Below are 21,902 nucleotides of genomic sequence, written 5' to 3'. Positions count from 1 at the left end.
TACCACAGACAGACAGACAGACTACCACAGACAGACAGACAGACGACCATAGACAGACAGACGACCATAGACAGACAGACAGACAGACGACCATAGACAGACAGACGACCATAGACACACAGACAGACAGACAGACAGACAGACAGACAGACAGACAGACAGACAGACGACCATAGACAGACAGACAGACAGACAGACAGACGACCATAGACAGACAGACGACCATAGACACACAGACAGACAGACAACCATAGACAGACAGACAGCCAGACGACCATAGACAGACAGACGACCATAGACAGACAGACAGACAGACACATAGACAGACAGACAGACGACCATAGACAGACAGACGACCATAGACAGACAGACAGACAGACAGACAGACGATCATAGACAGACAGACACAGACAGACTATCATAGACAGACAGACAGACTATCATAGACAGACAGACAGACTATCATAGACAGACAGACAGACTATCATAGACAGACAGACAGACAGACGATCATAGACAGACAGACAGACGATCACAGACAGACAGACGACCATAGACAGACAGACAGACAGACGACCATAGACAGACAGACAGACAGACGACCACAGACAGACAGACAGACAGACAGACAGACAGACAGACAGACTACGACCATAGACAGACAGACAGACAGACAGACAGACAGACAGACAGACAGACAGATAGACGACCATAGACAGACAGACGACCATAGACAGACAGACAGACAGACAGACAGACAGACAGACACACAGACAGACAGACAGACAGACAGACGACCACAGACAGACAGACAGACGACCACAGACAGACAGACAGACACCATAGACAGACAGACAGACAGACAGACAGACGACCATAGACAGACAGACAGACGACCAGACAGACAGACAGACAGACAGACAGACGACCATAGACAGACAGACAGACACCACAGACAGACAGACAGACAGACAGACGACCATAGACAGACAGACAGACAGACGACCATAGACAGACAGACAGACAGAGACAGACAGACAGACAGACAGACGACCATAGACAGACAGACAGACAGACAGACGATTATAGACAGACAGACAGACAGACTATCATAGACAGACAGACAGACAGACAGACAGACAGACAGACAGACGACCATAGACAGACAGACAGACGACCATAGACAGACAGACAGACAGACGAACATAGACAGACAGACAGACAGACAGACATAGACAGACAGACAGACAGACAGACGACCATAGACAGACAGACAGATCATAGACAGACAGACAGACAGACAGACCGACCATAGACAGACAGACGACCATAGACAGACAGACGACCATAGACAGACAGACAGACGACCATAGACAGACAGACAGACAGACGACCATAGACAGACAGACAGACAGACGACCATAGACAGACAGACAGACGACCATAGACAGACAGACAGACAGACAGACCATAGACAGACAGACAGACAGACAGACGACCATAGACAGACAGACAACCATAGACAGACAGACAACCATAGACAGACAGACGACCATAGACAGACAGACAGACAGACAGACAGACGACCATAGACACACAGACAGACAGACGACCATAGACAGACGACCATAGACAGACAGACGATCATAGACAGACAGACAGACAGACGACCATAGACAGACAGACGACCATAGACAGACAGACGACCATAGACAGACAGACAGACAGACAGACGACCATAGACACACAGACAGACAGACGACCATAGACAGACATAGACAGACAGACAGACTATCATAGACAGACAGACAGACAGACAGACAGACGACCATAGACAGACAGACGACCATAGACAGACAGACGACCATAGACAGACAGACAGACGACCATAGACAGACAGACGATCATAGACAGACAGAATATCATAGACAGACAGACAGACTATCATAGACAGACAGACAGACTATCATAGACAGACAGACAGACGATCATAGACAGACAGACAGACAGACAGACAGACTACCATAGACAGACAGACAGATGACCATAGACAGACAGACAGACAGACGACCATAGACAGACAGACGACCATAGACAGACAGACTACCACAGACAGACAGACAGACTACCACAGACAGACAGACAGACAGACAGACAGACAGACAGACAGACAGACGACCATAGACAGACAGACGACCATAGACAGACAGACAGACAGACAGACGACCATAGACAGACAGACGACCATAGACACACAGACAGACAGACAGACAGACAGACAGACGACCATAGACAGACAGACAGACAGACGACCATAGACAGACAGACGACCATAGACACACAGACAGACAGACAACCATAGACAGACAGACAGCCAGACGACCATAGACAGACAGACGATCATAGACAGACAGACAGACGACCATAGACAGACAGACAGACGACCATAGACAGACAGACGACCATAGACAGACAGACAGACAGACAGACAGACAGACAGACGATCATAGACAGACAGACACAGACAGACTATCATAGACAGACAGACAGACTATCATAGACAGACAGACAGACTATCATAGACAGACAGACAGACGATCATAGACAGACAGACAGACAGACGATCATAGACAGACAGACAGACGACACAGACAGACAGACGACCATAGACAGACAGACAGACAGACGACCATAGACAGACAGACAGACAGACGACCACAGACAGACGACCATAGACAGACAGACAGACAGACAGACAGACAGACTACGACCACAGACAGACAGACAGACAGACAGACAGACAGACAGACAGACAGACAGACAGACAGATAGACGACCATAGACAGACAGACGACCATAGACAGACAGACAGACAGACAGACACAGACAGACAGACAGACAGACAGACAGACAGACGACCACAGACAGACAGACGACCACAGACAGACAGACGACCACAGACAGACAGACGACCACAGACAGACAGACAGACAGACAGACAGACAGACAGACGACCATAGACAGACAGACAGACGACCATAGACAGACAGACAGACGATCATAGAGAGACAGACAGACAGACGACCACAGACAGACAGACAGACAGACAGACGACCATAGACAGACAGACAGACAGACGACCATAGACAGACAGACAGACAGAGACCATAGACAGACAGACAGACGACCATAGACAGACAGACAGACAGACGATTATAGACAGACAGACAGACTATCATAGACAGACAGACAGACAGACGATCAGACAGACAGACAGACAGACAGACAGACAGACAGACAGACAGACAGACAGACGACCATAGACAGACAGACAGACAGACAGACAGCGACCACAGACAGACAGACAGACCAGACAGACAGACAGACAGACAACCATAGACAGACAGACAGACAGACGACCATAGACAGACAGACAGACAGACAGACGACCACAGACAGACAGACAGACAGACGACCATAGACAGACAGACAGACACACAGACGACCATGGACAGACAGACGATCATAGACAGACAGACAGACTATCATAGACAGACAGACAGACGATCATAGACAGACAGACGACCATAGACAGACAGACAGACTACCATAGACAGACAGACAGACAGACAGACAGACAGACAGACAGACAGACGACCATAGACAGACAGACGACCATAGACAGACAGACGACCATAGACAGACAGACAGACAGACAGACAGACAGACAGACAGACAGACAGACAGACAGACAGACAGACAGACAGACGACCATAGACAGACAGACAACCATAGACAGACAGACAACCATAGACAGACAGACAACCATAGACAGACAGACAGACGACCATAGACAGACAGACAGACGACCATAGACAGACAGACAGACAGACGACCATAGACACACAGACAGACAGACGACCATAGACAGACAGACAGACGACCATAGACAGACAGACAGACGACCATAGACAGACAGACAGACGACCATAGACAGACAGACAGACGACCAGACAGACAGACGATCATAGACAGACAGACAGACTAACATAGACAGACAGACAGACAGACGATCATAGACAGACAGAAAGACAGACGACCATAGACAGACAGACAGATGACACATAGACAGACAGACGACCATAGACAGACAGACGACCATAGACAGACAGACAGACAGACAGACAGACGACCATAGACAGACAGACAGACGACCATAGACAGACAGACAGACGACCATAGACAGACAGACAGACGACCATAGACAGACAGACAGACAGACGACCATAGACAGACAGACAGACAGACGACCATAGACAGACGACCATAGACAGACAGACGACCATAGACAGACAGACGACCACAGACAGACAGACGACCACAGACAGACAGACGACCACAGACAGACAGACCACAGACAGACAGACGACCACAGACAGACAGACGACCACAGACAGACAGACGACCACAGACAGACGACCATAGACAGACAGACGGACGACCATAGACAGACAGACGACCATAGACAGACAGACAGACAGACAGACAGACAGACGACCATAGACAGACAGACAGACAGACAGACAGACAGACGACCATAGACAGACAGACAGACGACCATAGACAGACAGACGACCACAGACAGACAGACGACCACAGACAGACAGACGACCACAGACAGACAGACGACCATAGACAGACAGATGACCATAGACAGACAGACGACCATAGACAGACAGACAGACAGACAGACAGACAGACAGACAGACAGACGACCACAGACAGACAGACAGACGACCACAGACAGACAGACGACCACAGACAGACAGACAGACGACCACAGACAGACAGACAGACGACCACAGACAGACAGACGACCACAGACAGACAGACGACCACAGACAGACAGACAGACCACAGACAGACAGACGACCACAGACAGACAGACGACCATAGACAGACAGACGACCATAGACAGACAGATGACCATAGACAGACAGACGACCATAGACAGACAGACAGACAGACAGACAGACAGACGACCACAGACAGACAGACAGACGACCACAGACAGACAGACAGACGACCACAGACAGACAGACAGACGACCACAGACAGACAGACAGACGACCACAGACAGACAGACAGACGACCATAGACAGACAGACAGACGACCATAGACAGACAGACAGACGACCATAGACAGACAGACAGACGACCATAGACAGACAGACAGACAGACAGACAGACAGACAGACGACCATAGACAGACAGACAGACGACCACAGACAGACAGACAGACAGACAGACAGACAGACGACCATAGACAGACAGACAGACAGACAGACAGACAGACAGACAGACGACCATAGACAGACAGACAGACAGACAGACGACCATAGACAGACAGACAGACAGACAGACGACCATAGACAGACAGACAGACAGACAGACAGACGACCATAGACAGACAGACAGACAGACAGACAGACAGACAGACAGACGACCATAGACAGACAGACAGACAGACGACCATAGACAGACAGACGACCATAGACAGACAGACGACCATTGACAGACAGACAGACAGACAGACAGACAGACAGACGACCATTGACAGACAGACAGACAGACAGACAGACAGACAGACAGACAGACAGACAGACAGACAGACGACCATAGACAGACAGACAGACAGACAGACGACCATAGACAGACAGACAGACGACCATAGACAGACAGACAGACTACATAGACAGACAGACAGACAGACAGACAGACAGACAGACAGACAGACAGACGACCATAGACAGACAGACAGACAGACAGACAGACAGACAGACGACCATAGACAGACAGACGACCAGACAGACAGACGATCATAGACAGACAGACAGACGATCATAGACAGACAGACAGACAGACCATAGACAGACAGACAGACAGACAGACAGACAGACAGACAGAGACAGACAGACGACAGACAGACAGACAGACAGACAGACAGACAGACAGAATACAGACAGACAGACAGACAGACGACCATAGACAGACAGACAGACAGACGACCATAGACAGACAGACAGACTGACCATAGACAGACAGACAGACTATCATAGACAGACAGACAGACAGACAGACAGACAGACGACCATAGACAGACAGACAGACAGACGACCATAGACAGACAGACGACCATAGACAGACAGACGACCATAGACAGACAGACGATCATAGACAGACAGACAGACTATCATAGACAGACAGACAGACAGATGACCATAGACAGACAGACAGACAGACAGACAGACTATCATAGACAGACAGACAGACAGACGACCATAGACAGACAGACAGACAGACAGACAGACAGACAGACAGACAGACGACATAGACAGACAGACAGACAGACAGACAGACAGACAGACAGACAGACAGACAGACAGACGATCATAGACAGACGACCATAGACAGACAGACGACCATAGACAGACAGACAGACGACCATAGACAGACAGACAGACAGACAGACAGACAGACAGACAGCGACAGACATACATAGACAGACAGACAGACAGACGACCATAGACAGACAGACAGACAGACAGACAGACAGACGACCATAGACAGACAGACAGACAGACAGACGACCATAGACAGACAGACAGACAGACAGACAGACGACCATAGACAGACGACCATAGACAGACAGACAGACGACCATAGACAGACAGACAGACGACCATAGACAGACAGACAGACGACAGACAGACAGACGACCATAGACAGACAGACAGACGACCATAGACAGACAGACAGACGACCATAGACAGACAGACGACCATAGACAGACAGACGACCATAGACAGACAGAGACCATAGACAGACAGACAGACAGACAGACAGACAGACAGACAGACAGACAGACAGACAGACAGACAGACAGACAGACAGACAGACGACCATAGACAGACAGACAGACAGACGACCATAGACAGACAGACAGACAGACGACCATAGACAGACAGACGACATTGACAGACAGACAGACAGACAGACAGACAGACAGACAGACAGACAGACGACCATAGACAGACAGACAACCATAGACAGACAGACAGACAGACGACCATAGACAGACAGACAGACGACCATAGACAGACAGACAGACTATCATAGACAGACAGACAGACAGACAGACGACCATAGACAGACAGACAGACAGACGACCATAGACAGACAGACGACCATAGACAGACAGACAGACAGACGACCATAGACAGACAGACGATCATAGACAGACAGACAGACTATCATAGACAGACAGACGACCATTGACAGACAGACAGACAGACAGACAGACAGACAGACAGACAGACAGACAGACGACCATTGACAGACAGACAGACAGACAGACAGACAGACAGACAGACAGACAGACGACCACAGACAGACGACCATAGACAGACAGACAGACGACCATAGACAGACAGACAGACTATCATAGACAGACAGACAGACAGACAGACAGACAGACAGACAGACAGACGACCATAGACAGACAGACAGACAGACAGACAGACGACCATAGACAGACAGACGACCATAGACAGACAGACGACCATAGACAGACAGACGATCATAGACAGACAGACAGACTATCATAGACAGACAGACAGACAGATGACCATAGACAGACAGACAGACAGACAGACAGACAGACAGACTATCATAGACAGACAGACAGACAGACGACCATAGACAGACAGACAGACAGACCATAGACAGACAGACAGACAGACGACCATAGACAGACAGACAGACAGACGACCATAGACAGACAGACAGATGACCATAGACAGACAGACAGACTATCATAGACAGACAGACAGACAGACGACCATAGACAGACAGACAGACGACCATAGACAGACAGACATAGACAGACAGACGACCATAGACAGACAGACGATCATAGACAGACAGACAGACTATCATAGACAGACAGACAGACAGATGACCATAGACAGACAGACAGACAGACTATCATAGACAGACAGACAGACAGACGACCATAGACAGACAGACAGACAGACGACCATAGACAGACAGACGATCATAGACAGACAGACAGACAGACAGACAGACAGACAGACAGACAGACAGACAGACAGACAGACAGACAGACAGACGATCATAGACAGACAGACCATAGACAGACAGACGACCATAGACAGACAGACAGACGACCATAGACAGACAGACAGACAGACAGACAGACAGACAGACAGACGACCATAGACAGACAGACAGACAGACAGACAGACAGACAGACAGACGACCATAGACAGACAGACAGACAGACAGACAGACGACCATAGACAGACAGACAGACAGACAGACGACCATAGACAGACAGACAGACAGACGACCATAGACAGACGACCATAGACAGACAGACAGACGACCATAGACAGACAGACAGACGACCATAGACAGACAGACAGACGACTATAGACAGACAGACAGACGACCATAGACAGACAGACAGACGACCATAGACAGACAGACAGACAACCATAGACAGACAGACAGACGACCATAGACAGACAGACAGACGACCATAGACAGACAGACGACCATAGACAGACAGACGACCATAGACAGACAGACGACATAGACAGACAGACAGACAGACAGACAGACAGACAGACAGACAGACAGACAGACAGACAGACAGACAGACAGACAGACAGACAGACAGACAGACAGACAGACAGACAGACAGACAGACAGACAGACGACCATAGACAGACAGACAGACCATAGACAGACAGACAGACAGACGACCATAGACAGACAGACAGAGACAGACACAGACATAGACAGACAGACAGACAGACAGACAGACAGACAGACAGATGACCATAGACAGACAGACAGACTATCATAGACAGACAGACAGACAGACGACCATAGACAGACAGACAGACAGACAGACGACCATAGACAGACAGACGACCATAGACAGACAGACAGACCATAGACAGACAGACTATCATAGACAGACAGACAGACTATCATAGACAGACAGACAGACAGATGACCATAGACAGACAGACAGACAGACAATCATAGACAGACAGACAGACAGACAGACAGACAGACAGACAGACAGACAGACAGACGACCATAGACAGACAGACGATCATAGACAGACAGACAGACAGACAGACAGACAGACAGACAGACAGACAGACAGACGATCATAGACAGACAGACAGAGACAGACAGAGACCAGACAGACAGACAGACGACCAGACAGACAGACAGACAGACAGACAGACAGACAGACAGACAGACGACCATAGACAGACAGACAGACAGACAGACAGACGACCATAGACAGACAGACAGACAGACAGACAGACAGACAGACAGACAGACAGACAGACAGACCATAGACAGACAGACAGACAGACAGACAGACGACCATAGACAGACAGACAGACAGACGACCATAGACAGACGACCATAGACAGACAGACAGACGACCATAGACAGACAGACAGACGACCATAGACAGACAGACAGACGACCATAGACAGACAGACAGACGACCATAGACAGACAGACAGACAGACCATAGACAGACAGACAGACAACCATAGACAGACAGACAGACGACCATAGACAGACAGACAGACGACCATAGACAGACAGACGACCATAGACAGACAGACAGACAGACAGACAGACAGACAGACAGACAGACAGACAGACAGACAGACAGACAGACAGACAGACGACCATAGACAGACAGACAGACAGACGACCATAGACAGACAGACAGACAGACGACCATAGACAGACAGACGACCATTGACAGACAGACAGACAGACAGACAGACAGACAGACAGACGACCATAGACAGACAGACAACCATAGACAGACAGACAGACAGACGACCATAGACAGACAGACAGACGACCATAGACAGACAGACAGACTATCATAGACAGACAGACAGACAGACAGACAGACAGACGACCATAGACAGACAGACAGACAGACGACCATAGACAGACAGACGACCATAGACAGACAGACAGACAGACGACCATAGACAGACAGACGATCATAGACAGACAGACAGACTATCATAGACAGACAGACGACCATAGACAGACAGACAGACAGACAGACGACCATAGACAGACAGACGATCATAGACAGACAGACAGACAGACAGACAGACAGACAGACAGACGATCATAGACAGACAGACAGACCATAGACAGACAGACGAACATAGACAGACAGACAGACAGACAGACAGACTATCATAGACAGACAGATAGACAGGCGACCATAGACAGACAGACAGACAGACAGACAGACGACCATAGACAGACAGACGACCATAGACAGACAGACAGACAGACAGACGACCATAGACAGACAGACGACCATAGACAGACAGACGACCATAGACAGACAGACAGACGACCATAGACAGACAGACAGACGACCATAGACAGACAGACAGACGACCATAGACAGACAGACAGACGACCATAGACAGACAGACAGACGACCATAGACAGACAGACAGACGACCATAGACAGACAGACGACCATAGACAGACAGACGACCATAGACAGACAGACAAACAAACAGACGACCATAGACAGACAGACAGACGACCATAGACAGACAGACAGACGACCATAGACAGACAGACAGACGACCATAGACAGACAGACAGACAGACGACCATAGACAGACAGACAGACAGACAGACGACCATAGACAGACAGACGACCATAGACAGACAGACAGACGACCATAGACAGACAGACAGACGACCATAGACAGACAGACAGACGACCATAGACAGACAGACAGACGACCATAGACAGACAGACAGACGACCATAGACAGACAGACAGACGACCATAGACAGACAGACAGACGACCATAGACAGACAGACAGACGACCATAGACAGACAGACAGACGACCATAGACAGACAGACAGACGACCATAGACAGACAGACAGACGACCATAGACAGACAGACAAACAAACAGACGACCATAGACAGACAGACAGACGATCATAGACAGACAGACAGACGATCATAGACAGACAGACAGACGATCATAGACAGACAGACAGACGATCATAGACAGACAGACAGACGATCATAGACAGACAGACAGACGATCATAGACAGACAGACAGACAGACAGACAGACAGACAGACAGACAGACAGACAGACAGACAGACAGACGATCATAGACAGACAGACAATCATAGACAGACGATCATAGACATGGACAGGTGTACAGACAATCATGGACATGGACAGGTGTACAGACGATCATGGACAGGTGTACCGCGGCCAGTGGTAGCACTGTATAAGGCAAGGACTTGTGCTGTGGATAGAGGGTCTGCAAGGTAGAGGCAGAACAAGCATCACTACATTCAGGGAGGACAACAGGGCATAAAGGTACTACTCTTCTGTATTTGACTAACTTGAGGTGGCATAGTGTTTTGGATAACAACATAACTGTAACTACACTAAATACATAGGTATTGGGGAGACTTATTGTAAACCTTGACCTTGTGATTTGTGGTTGTAAGATTTGTTTTAGATTGGCATTTCCTATACAGGATATACTGTAGGGTAGGCCTATGTTGCTTTTAACATACCTTGCCACTGTAGTTTTATCATTGGTTTAAGATGGTGACTTTTCTTCCTGTAGGTATTGGGATCATGAATGGCACAATGCATGGCTAATGTTCCAAACAGGATGTGTTTTGTATTTTTTTTTTAACCCGGGGGCATATGAAACATCCTTCTTACATGTAACCTTAAAATTGTGAAATTCTTCTTCTTTTGCCACCTTTGGAGAATACTGTATTGCAGTAGAATTGGATACTTTGTTTTCCCTGGTCTATTGGGAGTCTATGTCTGCAGTAGGAGCTTGTACAGTAGCTGCCTGTCTGTCATGTAGTGGGAGACTAGGGATTGGGAATACAGGATCACCAACCAGAGGCTAGATTCCAGTGAACATAAATCAAACTGGGGAGGTTTACAGTATTGCAGTGTGCTGAGTAGTAGTGCATCGTGGTGGTAGACCAGTATTAAGTGGTCAGATAGAATCAGTCAGCAGCTCCACACAAGTGGAGCTGTGGCTCTACTGTGCACTGATACACTCAAGGTCTATACATTTCACCTAGGTTGACAGGGATACCATAAGGAAGAACTCCTATCTAATCCAGAACTGCTGTTATGTTTTAATTTAATTTGTCTTGGTTTTGATCAGAAACTGGCCAGATTGACCCAGTCCTCATAGAGAAGTACAACACTCCAGGGTTTGTGGGCTGTCTGTCCAGAGTTCATTTCAACAACATCGCCCCTCTGAAGGCAGCACTGAGGTCTGGCATCGTCGCCCCGGTGACCACCCAGGGCATTCTAGTGGAGTCAAACTGTGGGGCGTCTCCTCTCACCATCTCACCAATGGCTGCTGCCAACGATCCCTGGCACATGGACTCAGGTACAGTAAATCATTGTGTATTTATCTATCTACTTTGATTGTCCAGCCAATGGAACCATTTATTCATACAGTGTCATGGGATTCTATTCTTGTGGTTTTACGTCTTGTTCCATCATCTTGAATACTGCGTATTTACGGTAAGGCCGTTAGTGTGTATAGTAGATGAATTGTCAGCAGTCAACTGGCAGCACCAGCGGTCCACTCAGTTCTCCAAAGAGATCTGATATTTCATTGTAACGTCAAGCCGTTATATTTAATGGTGGTATTTTTCTTCTCCTCCAGCTATTGTACCATTTAAACCCATGTGCTGTTTAGCTCCTGCGGATAGCTCTACAGGGTGGTTATTACTGGGTCAGTGTATTGATCCTGGGTGAGCTTTTCCAGATACATGAGAAATATTGCTGGGAAACACAAGATCCATCTCCTGCCTGCTCTGAGAATGGTCTGCTCTGTACTAGGGTATGAAACTCCATCTCTCAGTGACTATGCTGTATGTTTAACCTATGGAGGCATATGTGAGGTTTCAATAGGTCAGAAGTCATTTTAGTGCTACTGCTTTGGTAAGGATTAATATTAACAAGTTCAATTATCTTACAGCTAGGCCTAATGGTAGTAGTGGGTTGATCTTTTCAGTTATTGATTTTTACACCACTGATAGTAAAAGACAAATAGAATTTTAGATGAAAAATTAGAATAAGAGTGACAATCCTTTTATCATTTGATCTTAGCCTTGCATAGTGCTCCAAAGGTGAGAAATCAGCATTTGTAAGCTCCCTGTAAGAGGCATCTGCGATCCCTGCACTACTGTGTGTGTGTACATGTGTGTTTGTGAAAATAACAAAAAACAAAGTATTTCGTGAACCAGTACTTGATTTTTCCCCTCCTAGCTCTGATTTTGCTGATTAGCTACTTTATTGAAGAAAAATGTACTTACTATGACTGAGATACAGTGAGGAGAACAAGTATTTGATACACTGCCGATTTTGCAGGTTTTCCTACTTACAAAGCATCAACTGTGGGAGACCGAATCTAAAACAAAAATCCAGAAAATCACATTGTATGATTTTTAAGTAATTCATTTGCATTTTATTGCATGACGTAAGTATTTGATCACCTACCAACCAGTAAGAATTCCGGTTCTCACAGACCTGTTAGTTTTTCTTTAAGAAGCCCTCCTGTTCTCCACTCATTACCTGTATTAACTGCACCTGTTTTAACTTGTTAACTGTATAAAAGTCACCTGTCCACACACTCAATCAAACAGACTCCAACCTTTCCACAATGGCCAAGACCAGAGAGCTGTGTAAGGACATCAGGGATAAAATTGTAGACCTGCACAAGGCTGGGATGGGCTACAGGACAATAGGCAAGCAACTTGGTGAGAAGGCAACAACTGTTGGCACAATTATTAGAAAATGGAAGAAGTTCAAGATGACGGTCAATCACCCTCGGTCTGGGGCTCCATGCAAGATCACCTCATGGGGCATCAATGATCATGAGGAAGGTGAGGGATCAGCCCAGAACTACATGGCAGGACCTGGTCAATGACCTGAAGAGAGCTGGGACCACAGTCTCAAAGAAAACCATTAGTAGCACACTACGCCGTCATGGATTAAAATCCTGCAGCGCACGCAAGGTCCCCCTGCCCAAGCCAGCGCATGTCCAGGCCTGTCTGAAGTTTGCCAATGACCATCTGGATGATCCAGAGGAGGAATGGGAGAAGGTCATGTGGTCTGATGAGACAGAGCGTTTGTCTAAACTCCACTCGCCATGTTTGGAGGAAGAAGAAGGATGAGTACAACCCCAAGAACACCATCCCAACCGTGCAGCATGGAGGTGGAAACATCATTTTTTGGGGATGCTTTTCTGCAAAGGGGACAGGACGACTGCACCGTAATGAGGGGAGGATGGATGGGGCCATGTATCGTGAGATCTTGGCCAACAACCTCCTTCCTTCAGTAAGAGCATTGAAGATGGGTCGTGGCTGGGTCTTCCAGCATGACAACACCCCGAAACACACAGCCAGGGCAACTAAGGAGTGGCTCTGTAAGAAGCATCTCAAGGTCCTGGAATGGCCTAGCCAGTCTCCAGACCTGAACCCAATAGAAAATCTTGAGGGAGCTGAAAGTTCGTACTGCCCAGCCACAGCACCAAAACCTGAAGGATCTGGAGAAGGTCTGTATGGAGGACTGGGCCAAAATCCCTGCTGCAGTGTGTGCAAACCTGGTCAAGAACTACAGGAAACATGTGATCTCTGTAATTGCAAACAAAGGTTACTGTACCAAAATAAAAAATAAAATGCAAATTAATTACTTAAAAACCATACAATGTGATTTTCTGGATTTTTGTTTTAGGTTCCGTCTCTCACAGTTGAAGTGTACCTATGATAAAAAAAATTACAGACCTACATGCTTTGTAAGTTGGAAAACCTGCAAACTCGGCAGTGTATCAAATACTTGTTCTCACCACTGTATGTGGTTGTCCCACCAAGCTCTTAATTGTAAATCGCTGGGAAGATATTTTTTATGTAGCGATTCCATGGACAAGGTGTATGAGTTGATATATAAAACAATGCAAGATTCAAGACTTCATGCTTTTCAGCTAAAATTATTGCACAGAATTATTGCACAGAATCAATCATCGCAGCCCTGCAGATTTTGTTGTGAGGATACAGAATCAATAGACAATTTGTTTTGGTATTGCACTTAGGTAACCTGTTTCTGGTCTCAGGTTCAGGAATGGCTGAAAATGCATAACATTTATCAAAAATTGACCTTGGAAATAGTATTGTTGAGAGATCTGGTCAGTCAATTACTAATACTCTTAGTAAAAGTATTTATCCTCAACTCGCACTCTGGATTCTATTCGATTAGATAGATTCAAATTGTATGTTAAACATCACAGCATAGTTGAAATACAGTGGAGGAAAAAAGTATTTGATCCCCTGCTGATTTTGTACGTTTTTCCACTGACAAAGAAATGATCTGTCTATAATTTTAATGGTAGGTTTATTTGAACAGTGAGACAGAATAACAACAAATAAATTGGAGGGCTGGTGGTCTGTTGACCTGGCAGTTGGGGGCTTAGTCCGAGGGCTGATAGTAGAGGTCGACCGACTATGATTTTTCAATGCCGATACCGATTGGAGGACAATATTCCCAGGTAAGAAGTTTTAGGTTGTAGTTATCATAGGACTATTTCCCTCTATACCATTTGTATTTCATTAACCTTTGACTATTGGATGTTCTTATAGGCACTTTAGGATTGCCAGTGTAACAGTATAGCCTCAGTCCCTCTCCTCGCTCCTCCCTGGGCTCGAACCAGCAACACAACGACAACAGCCACCACATCGAAGCAGCGTTACCCATGCAGAGCAAGGGAAACAACCACCCCAAGGCTCAGAGCGAGTGAAGTTTGAAACACTATTAGCGCGCGCTAACTAGCCAGCCATTTCACTTCGGTCACACCAGCCTCATCTCGGGAGTTGATAGGTTTGAAGTCATAAACAGCGCAATGCTTGACGCACAACGAAGAGCTGCTGGTAAAACGCACGAAAGTGCTGTTTGAATGAATGTTTACGCCTGCTTCTGCCTACCACCGCTCAGTCAGATACGCTTAGTATGCTTAGTCAGATTACATGCAACACAGGACACGCTAGATAATATCTAGTAATATCAACCATGTGTAGTTAACTAGTGATTATGATTGATTGTTTTTTATAAGGTAAGTTTAACGCTAGCTAGCAACTTACCTTGGCTTACTGCATTTGTGTAACAGGCAGTCTCCTTGTGGAGTGCAACGAGAGAGGCAGGTCGTTATTGCGTTGGACTAGTTACCTGTAAGGTTGCAAGATTGGATCCCCGAGCTGACCAAGGTGAAAATCTGTCTTTCTGCCCCTGAACGAGGCAGTTAACCCACCGTTCCTAGGCAGTCATTGAAAATAAGAATGTGTTCTTAACTGACTTGCCTAGTTAAATAAAGATTAAATAAAGGTGTAAAAAAATAATAATAATCGGCAAATCCGCGCCCAAAAATAACGATTTCCGATTGTTATGAAAACTTGAAATCGGCCCTAATTAAAATCGGTCGACCTGATAGTTCTGGTTCAGGTCCCCATTTTTTTACCTTGTGGAAGATCTGTCGTTTGCTTCTCTGGATGGGACTCTGTTAGATGACTGAATGTAAGAAATATAATTTTAAAAGTCCCTCTGGATAAGAACATCTGCTAAATGACTAAAATGTTGTTGTTTTTTGGGGGGGGCATTTGCACAGATTCTGCAGGATCCACTCAAATGGACTAGTGCCCACAGAGATGTCAGCTGAAAGAAAAAAAAGTAGACTGCCACTTTTGACTCTTGAGCCCACTCCTACTTCCCCCATAGACTCACATACTGTGCATATACTGCATGCTATACCTTCCTAATATTGCGTTGCGTACCCCTCCCCTTTTGCCCTCAGAACAGCTTCAATTCGTCAGGGCATGGACTCTACAAGGTGTCAAGTGTTCCAAATGGATGCTGGCTGATGTTGACTCCAATGCTTCCCACAGTTGTATCAAGTTGGCTGGATGTCCTTTGGGTGGTGGACCATGCTTCATACACACGGGAAACTATCGAGTGTGATAAACCCAGCAGCGTTGCAGTTCTTGCCACAAACCTACCATACCCCGTTCAAAGGCACTTGTGTTTTTTGTCTTGCTCATTCACCTTCTGAATGGCACACAATCCATGTCTCAATTCTCTCAAGGCTTAAAAATCCTTCTTTAACCTGTCTCCTCCCCTTCATCTACACTGATTTGAAGTGGATTTAACAAGTGACATCAATAAGGGATCCTAGCTTTCAACTGGATTCACCTGGTCAGTCGGTCATGGAAATGTTTAGTATACTCAGTGTACATCTCCTGTCCAGTTGTTTTAATAGATGTCAAAGTGTGCCAGTTTACAATTGACATATTCTGTCTCTAAAACATGTGACAGCATTTACATTTTTTTTTTAGCATTGTTGGATTATTTTGGGGCGGAGATATTTTGTAGCTGAGATTTTGTTTTTGTTTACTTTTTCAGCTGGTGCTGTATTCCCATTCAATGAGGAAAGAGTCAGCCGGGATGGAGTTGATCAGAACTCTGCAGTTATCGGAGGTGAGTAGGAGCAGTAACCAACTCGCTGACTATACAGGGTTGTTGATGTTTTTAAAGGTCATGTTCCTCAATGTCCGTTGTACTTGCAGGTATCATTGCTGTGGTCATCTTCACCATCCTCTGCACCCTGGTGTTCCTGATTCGCCATATGTTCCGTCACAAGGGCTCCTACCACACCAACGAGGCCAAAGGGGCGGAGTCTGCGGACTGTGCCGATGCAGCCATCATTGTCAATGACCCCGCCTTCACAGAAACCATTGATGAGAGCAAGAAGGAGTGGTTCATCTAATTGGACATTCACATTTTGGTACTGGGCAGAGGTGTGCCCATTGCTCTTCGCTGTGTGAAGGCAAGGCTTTCTTTGATGAGGGATGAATGATGCGTCATTGTGGACTAGGGAGATGTCCCCTTGGACTAGATTTGTGCTTTGGCTGGCTTGTCTATAATGTATTTACATTGAGTGAGGAGTTTTGTCAACATGATATCAGTCATTCACATGGAGCCATTATTTCAATTACTGCATCCACTGAACTGAGAATGGGGGGAGATGAAATTATTTAACTTTTTTATTTATTTTTGCATTACAGTTGATATGTCTTAATGATTTGAGCTTTGATTGTAGAGATGTTTATGCCTGCATTTAGTGGGTCAAGCACAAACTGTATACTTATTTCCTTTGCTGCCAAATGAGACAAGACTATGCCTACACAGTTTAAAAAAACACAAAACTAAGGTTTATGTCAGACATTGACATTGTATTGTAATGTGCTAATTTGATTGCACTGCAGTCCTTTGTGTATAATACAATGGCATGCTTCAAGATTATGGCATCCCTTCATTGCACCATTCCACACAGTAGCACTTGTATTTCCTCACAAATGTGTCTTATCTCGCCAAATTTTTTTTGTACCAAATTATTCAGCGTGCTTTATCTGTTTTGCCCAGTCTTGCTACGTGATGGTTCTTCCTGGAAAGATTGTAATCTGGTATGAGATGACAGGTTCACATTTGGGGACATTTGTAAGGGAATTGCTATGATATTGTTATGAAAAGGTTTATAGCACAAACAAGCATATCAGTTATAGAAATGACAATATCTGGCTTAACCCAATGTGCCTTCAGGGTTCAGCCACTTAGCCTTCTGTTTTAGACTATTTCATTATGGGCCCACTGACTGTCCCTTGAAACACTAAGGCCAATAGGGATGTATTTATGATGGTTGCTATTTGCTAAAAGGAAAATGAAAGAACATGGCTTAAGTTCAGCTGTCCCCATGGACAGTGATACACTACAGTCATGGCCAAAAGTTGAGAATGACATTAATTTTCACAGTTTGCTGCTTCAGTGTCTTCAGATATTTTTGTCAGATGGAATACTGAACTATAATTGCAAGTGTCAAAGGCTTTTATTGACAATTACATGAAGTTGATGCAAAGAGTCAATATTTGCAGTGTTGACCCTTCTTTTTCAAGACCTCTGCAATCCGCCCTGGTATGCTGTCAATTAACTTCTGGGCCACATCCTGACTGATGGCAGCCCATTCTTGCATAATCAATGCTTGGAGTTTGTCAGAATTTGTGGGTATTGTTTGTCCACCCACCTCTTGAGGATTGACCACAATTTCTCAATGGGATTAAGGTCTGGGGAGTTTCCTGGCCATGGACCCTAAATATCTATGTTTTGTTCCCTGAGCCACTTGGTTATCACTTTTGCCTTATGGCAAGGTGCTCCATCATGCTGGAAAAGGCATTGTTCATCGCCAAACTGTTCCTGGATGGTTGGGAGAAGTTGACCTCGGAGGATGTGTTGGTACCATTCTTTATTCATGGCTGTGTTTTAGGCAAAATTGTGAGTGAGCCCACTCCCTTGGCTGAGAAGCAACCCCACACAGGGATGGTCTCAGGATGCTTTACTGTTGGCATGACACAGGACTGATGGTAGCGCTCACCTTGTCTTCTCCGGACAAGCTTTTTTCCGGATGCCCCAAACAATCGGAAAAGGGATTCCTCAGAGAAAATGACTTTACCCCAGTCAACAGCAGTCCAATCCCTGTACATTTAGCAGAATATCAGTCTGTCCCTGATGTTTTTCCTGGAGAGAAGTGGCTTCTTTGCTGCCCTTATTGACACCAGGCCATCCTCAAAGTCTTCACCTCACTGTGCATGCAGATGCACTCACATGTACCTGCTGCCATTCCTGAGCAAGCTCTGTACGGGTGGTGCCCTGATCTTGCAGCTGAATCAACTTTAGGAGACGGTCCTGGCGCTTGCTGGACTTTCTTGGGCGCCCTGAAGCCTTCTTCACAACAATTTAAACCGTTCTCCTTGAAGTTCTTGATGATCAGATGAATGGTTGATTCAGGTGCAATCTTACTGGCAGCAATATCCTTGCCTATGAAGCCCTTTTTGTGCAAAGCAATGACGGCACATGTTTCTTTGCAGGTAACCATGGTTGGCAGAGGAAGAACAATGATTCCAAGCACCACCCTTTTGAAGCTTCCAGTCTGTTATTCGAACTCAATCAGCATGACATATTGATCTCCAGCCTTGTCCTCGTCAACACTCACACCTGTGTTAACGAGAGAATCACTGACATGATGTCAGCTTTGTGGCAGGGCTGAAATGCAGTGGACATTTTTGGGGGGCTTTGCAATTGATTGCAATTCATCTGATCACTCTTCATAACATTCTGGAGTATCTGCAAATTGCCCTCATACAAACTGAGGCAGCAGACATTGAAAATGAATGTGTCATTCTTAACTTTTGGCCACAACTGTATACACGCTCTTAATTAATACCTGAACTTGTATGGCTTTGTTGGCATCATGTGGTACTATGTAATATTTTACTGTATATGATTGTTAGAGTACAGTGAGGTTTAATGTCTACTAATTTTCATTTTCTTATTTTCAGAATGCCCCACAATATTAAACGTTTCTCTCTTACAAGTGCCAACAAGACTCAAGTATGCTTTCTATGTCAGCCTTTCCCACGTTAAGATGCTCATATTCACATCATGTGGGTTGAGCAGAAGACAAGAACTGGGGGATTAGAGAGGCTAAGGGGAATGTAGACAGCATGAGAGAGAGTAATGAAAACCTTTGCAATGAACATACAATTATTAGCGGTTACTGCTGAAGGCTGTAACAGCATTCTGCAAACTGAAGGCATGCCTCCTTACATGTCAGCATTCCACATGCCCACAGCAATTTTGCACCACTTATTATTTGGTAATTGCTTCATTGTTTGTTGATATTTTGTCATGTAGGCTATTATGATTCCACACAAAACCCTCTGCATCTCACAAGGGTACAGTTTGGCTTATTGTGCTTCAGATAGTTTTGCTCATTTGAATATCACAAACTATATGTGGTAATAGTCAAGTTGCAACTGTATCAAAGCTTACTATTTTGTAAGCTAAAATAATCAGAGGACAATTACTGTAGAGCAACACTATGACAAAGCATGAGCTCACATCAGACTAACACTTCAATATTATCGCATACTGATAATGGATAATACACTTTTTATGTTGCTGATAACCACTTGTCAAATTAACAATTGGCGTTTTATTACAATTTTTTACTTTCATTAGCAGCATGATATGTAAACTAAAACAGTACCACATTGCAGTACAATATATTTTACATGAATTACATGGAAATATTTTGTATGTTTGAGGGATGATGTGCAAAAGCCTTTTTATAATATTTTAATTTTTCATTACAATTAAATGGCAGTTCTCTTTAATTCTGTGTGAAAAACTAATTGTAAAAAATTGTCTTTTACAGTGGCTTAAGATCATGTCCCCCAAAATGCATTTAATTTGTTACTTATGTTCAGTATTGTATGTTAGGCTTGAGATTGCATACGTAATGTGATTTTGTCTTAATATAAATCATTAAACAAGCCTTGCCATACAAAGAGTGTGGTTGCTTTATCATCAGATGCCTCCCCATCAGAACCTTCCTCTCCCTGACATTTATGGTAGACACTAGCCTGGTCCGTCAAACTATACTGGACCTAGCCTTTTGGGGGCCCTAAGTGAGATTTGGTTGGGAGGGCCCCCACCTCACAGTAAAACATTTTAGTGGCCCCTCTTGACAGTGGAGAAAAACATGCTTTAAAAGTAACACGTTTTCTGCAATTCTACACATTTTGCCATGGGGCAATGAGAAAATGTTGCAATTTTATAAA

General features: G+C 45.5%; 1 protein-coding gene across 1 annotated transcript in view; it reads left to right on the top strand.

The window, feature by feature from the left end:
• The window catches only part of LOC118402060 (contactin-associated protein-like 2), a 100,121-nt gene extending 78,496 nt beyond the window's left edge, over positions 1-21,625 (top strand). Inside the window, exons 23-25 of the mRNA XM_035799922.2 lie at positions 12,338-12,568; positions 17,632-17,706; positions 17,796-21,625. Of these exons, the coding sequence (XP_035655815.1) occupies positions 12,338-12,568; positions 17,632-17,706; positions 17,796-17,995 (506 nt within the window). The 3' untranslated portion in view covers positions 17,996-21,625. The remainder of the gene's footprint in view (positions 1-12,337; positions 12,569-17,631; positions 17,707-17,795) is intronic.
• The last annotated feature ends 277 nt before the right edge of the window (positions 21,626-21,902 follow it).

The sequence above is a fragment of the Oncorhynchus keta genome, chromosome 23 (genome assembly GCF_023373465.1).
Source record: "Oncorhynchus keta strain PuntledgeMale-10-30-2019 chromosome 23, Oket_V2, whole genome shotgun sequence".
NCBI lineage: Eukaryota > Metazoa > Chordata > Actinopteri > Salmoniformes > Salmonidae > Oncorhynchus > Oncorhynchus keta.
Note: the sequence above shows the minus strand (reverse complement) of the source record. Positions and strands in the feature narration are given on the sequence as shown.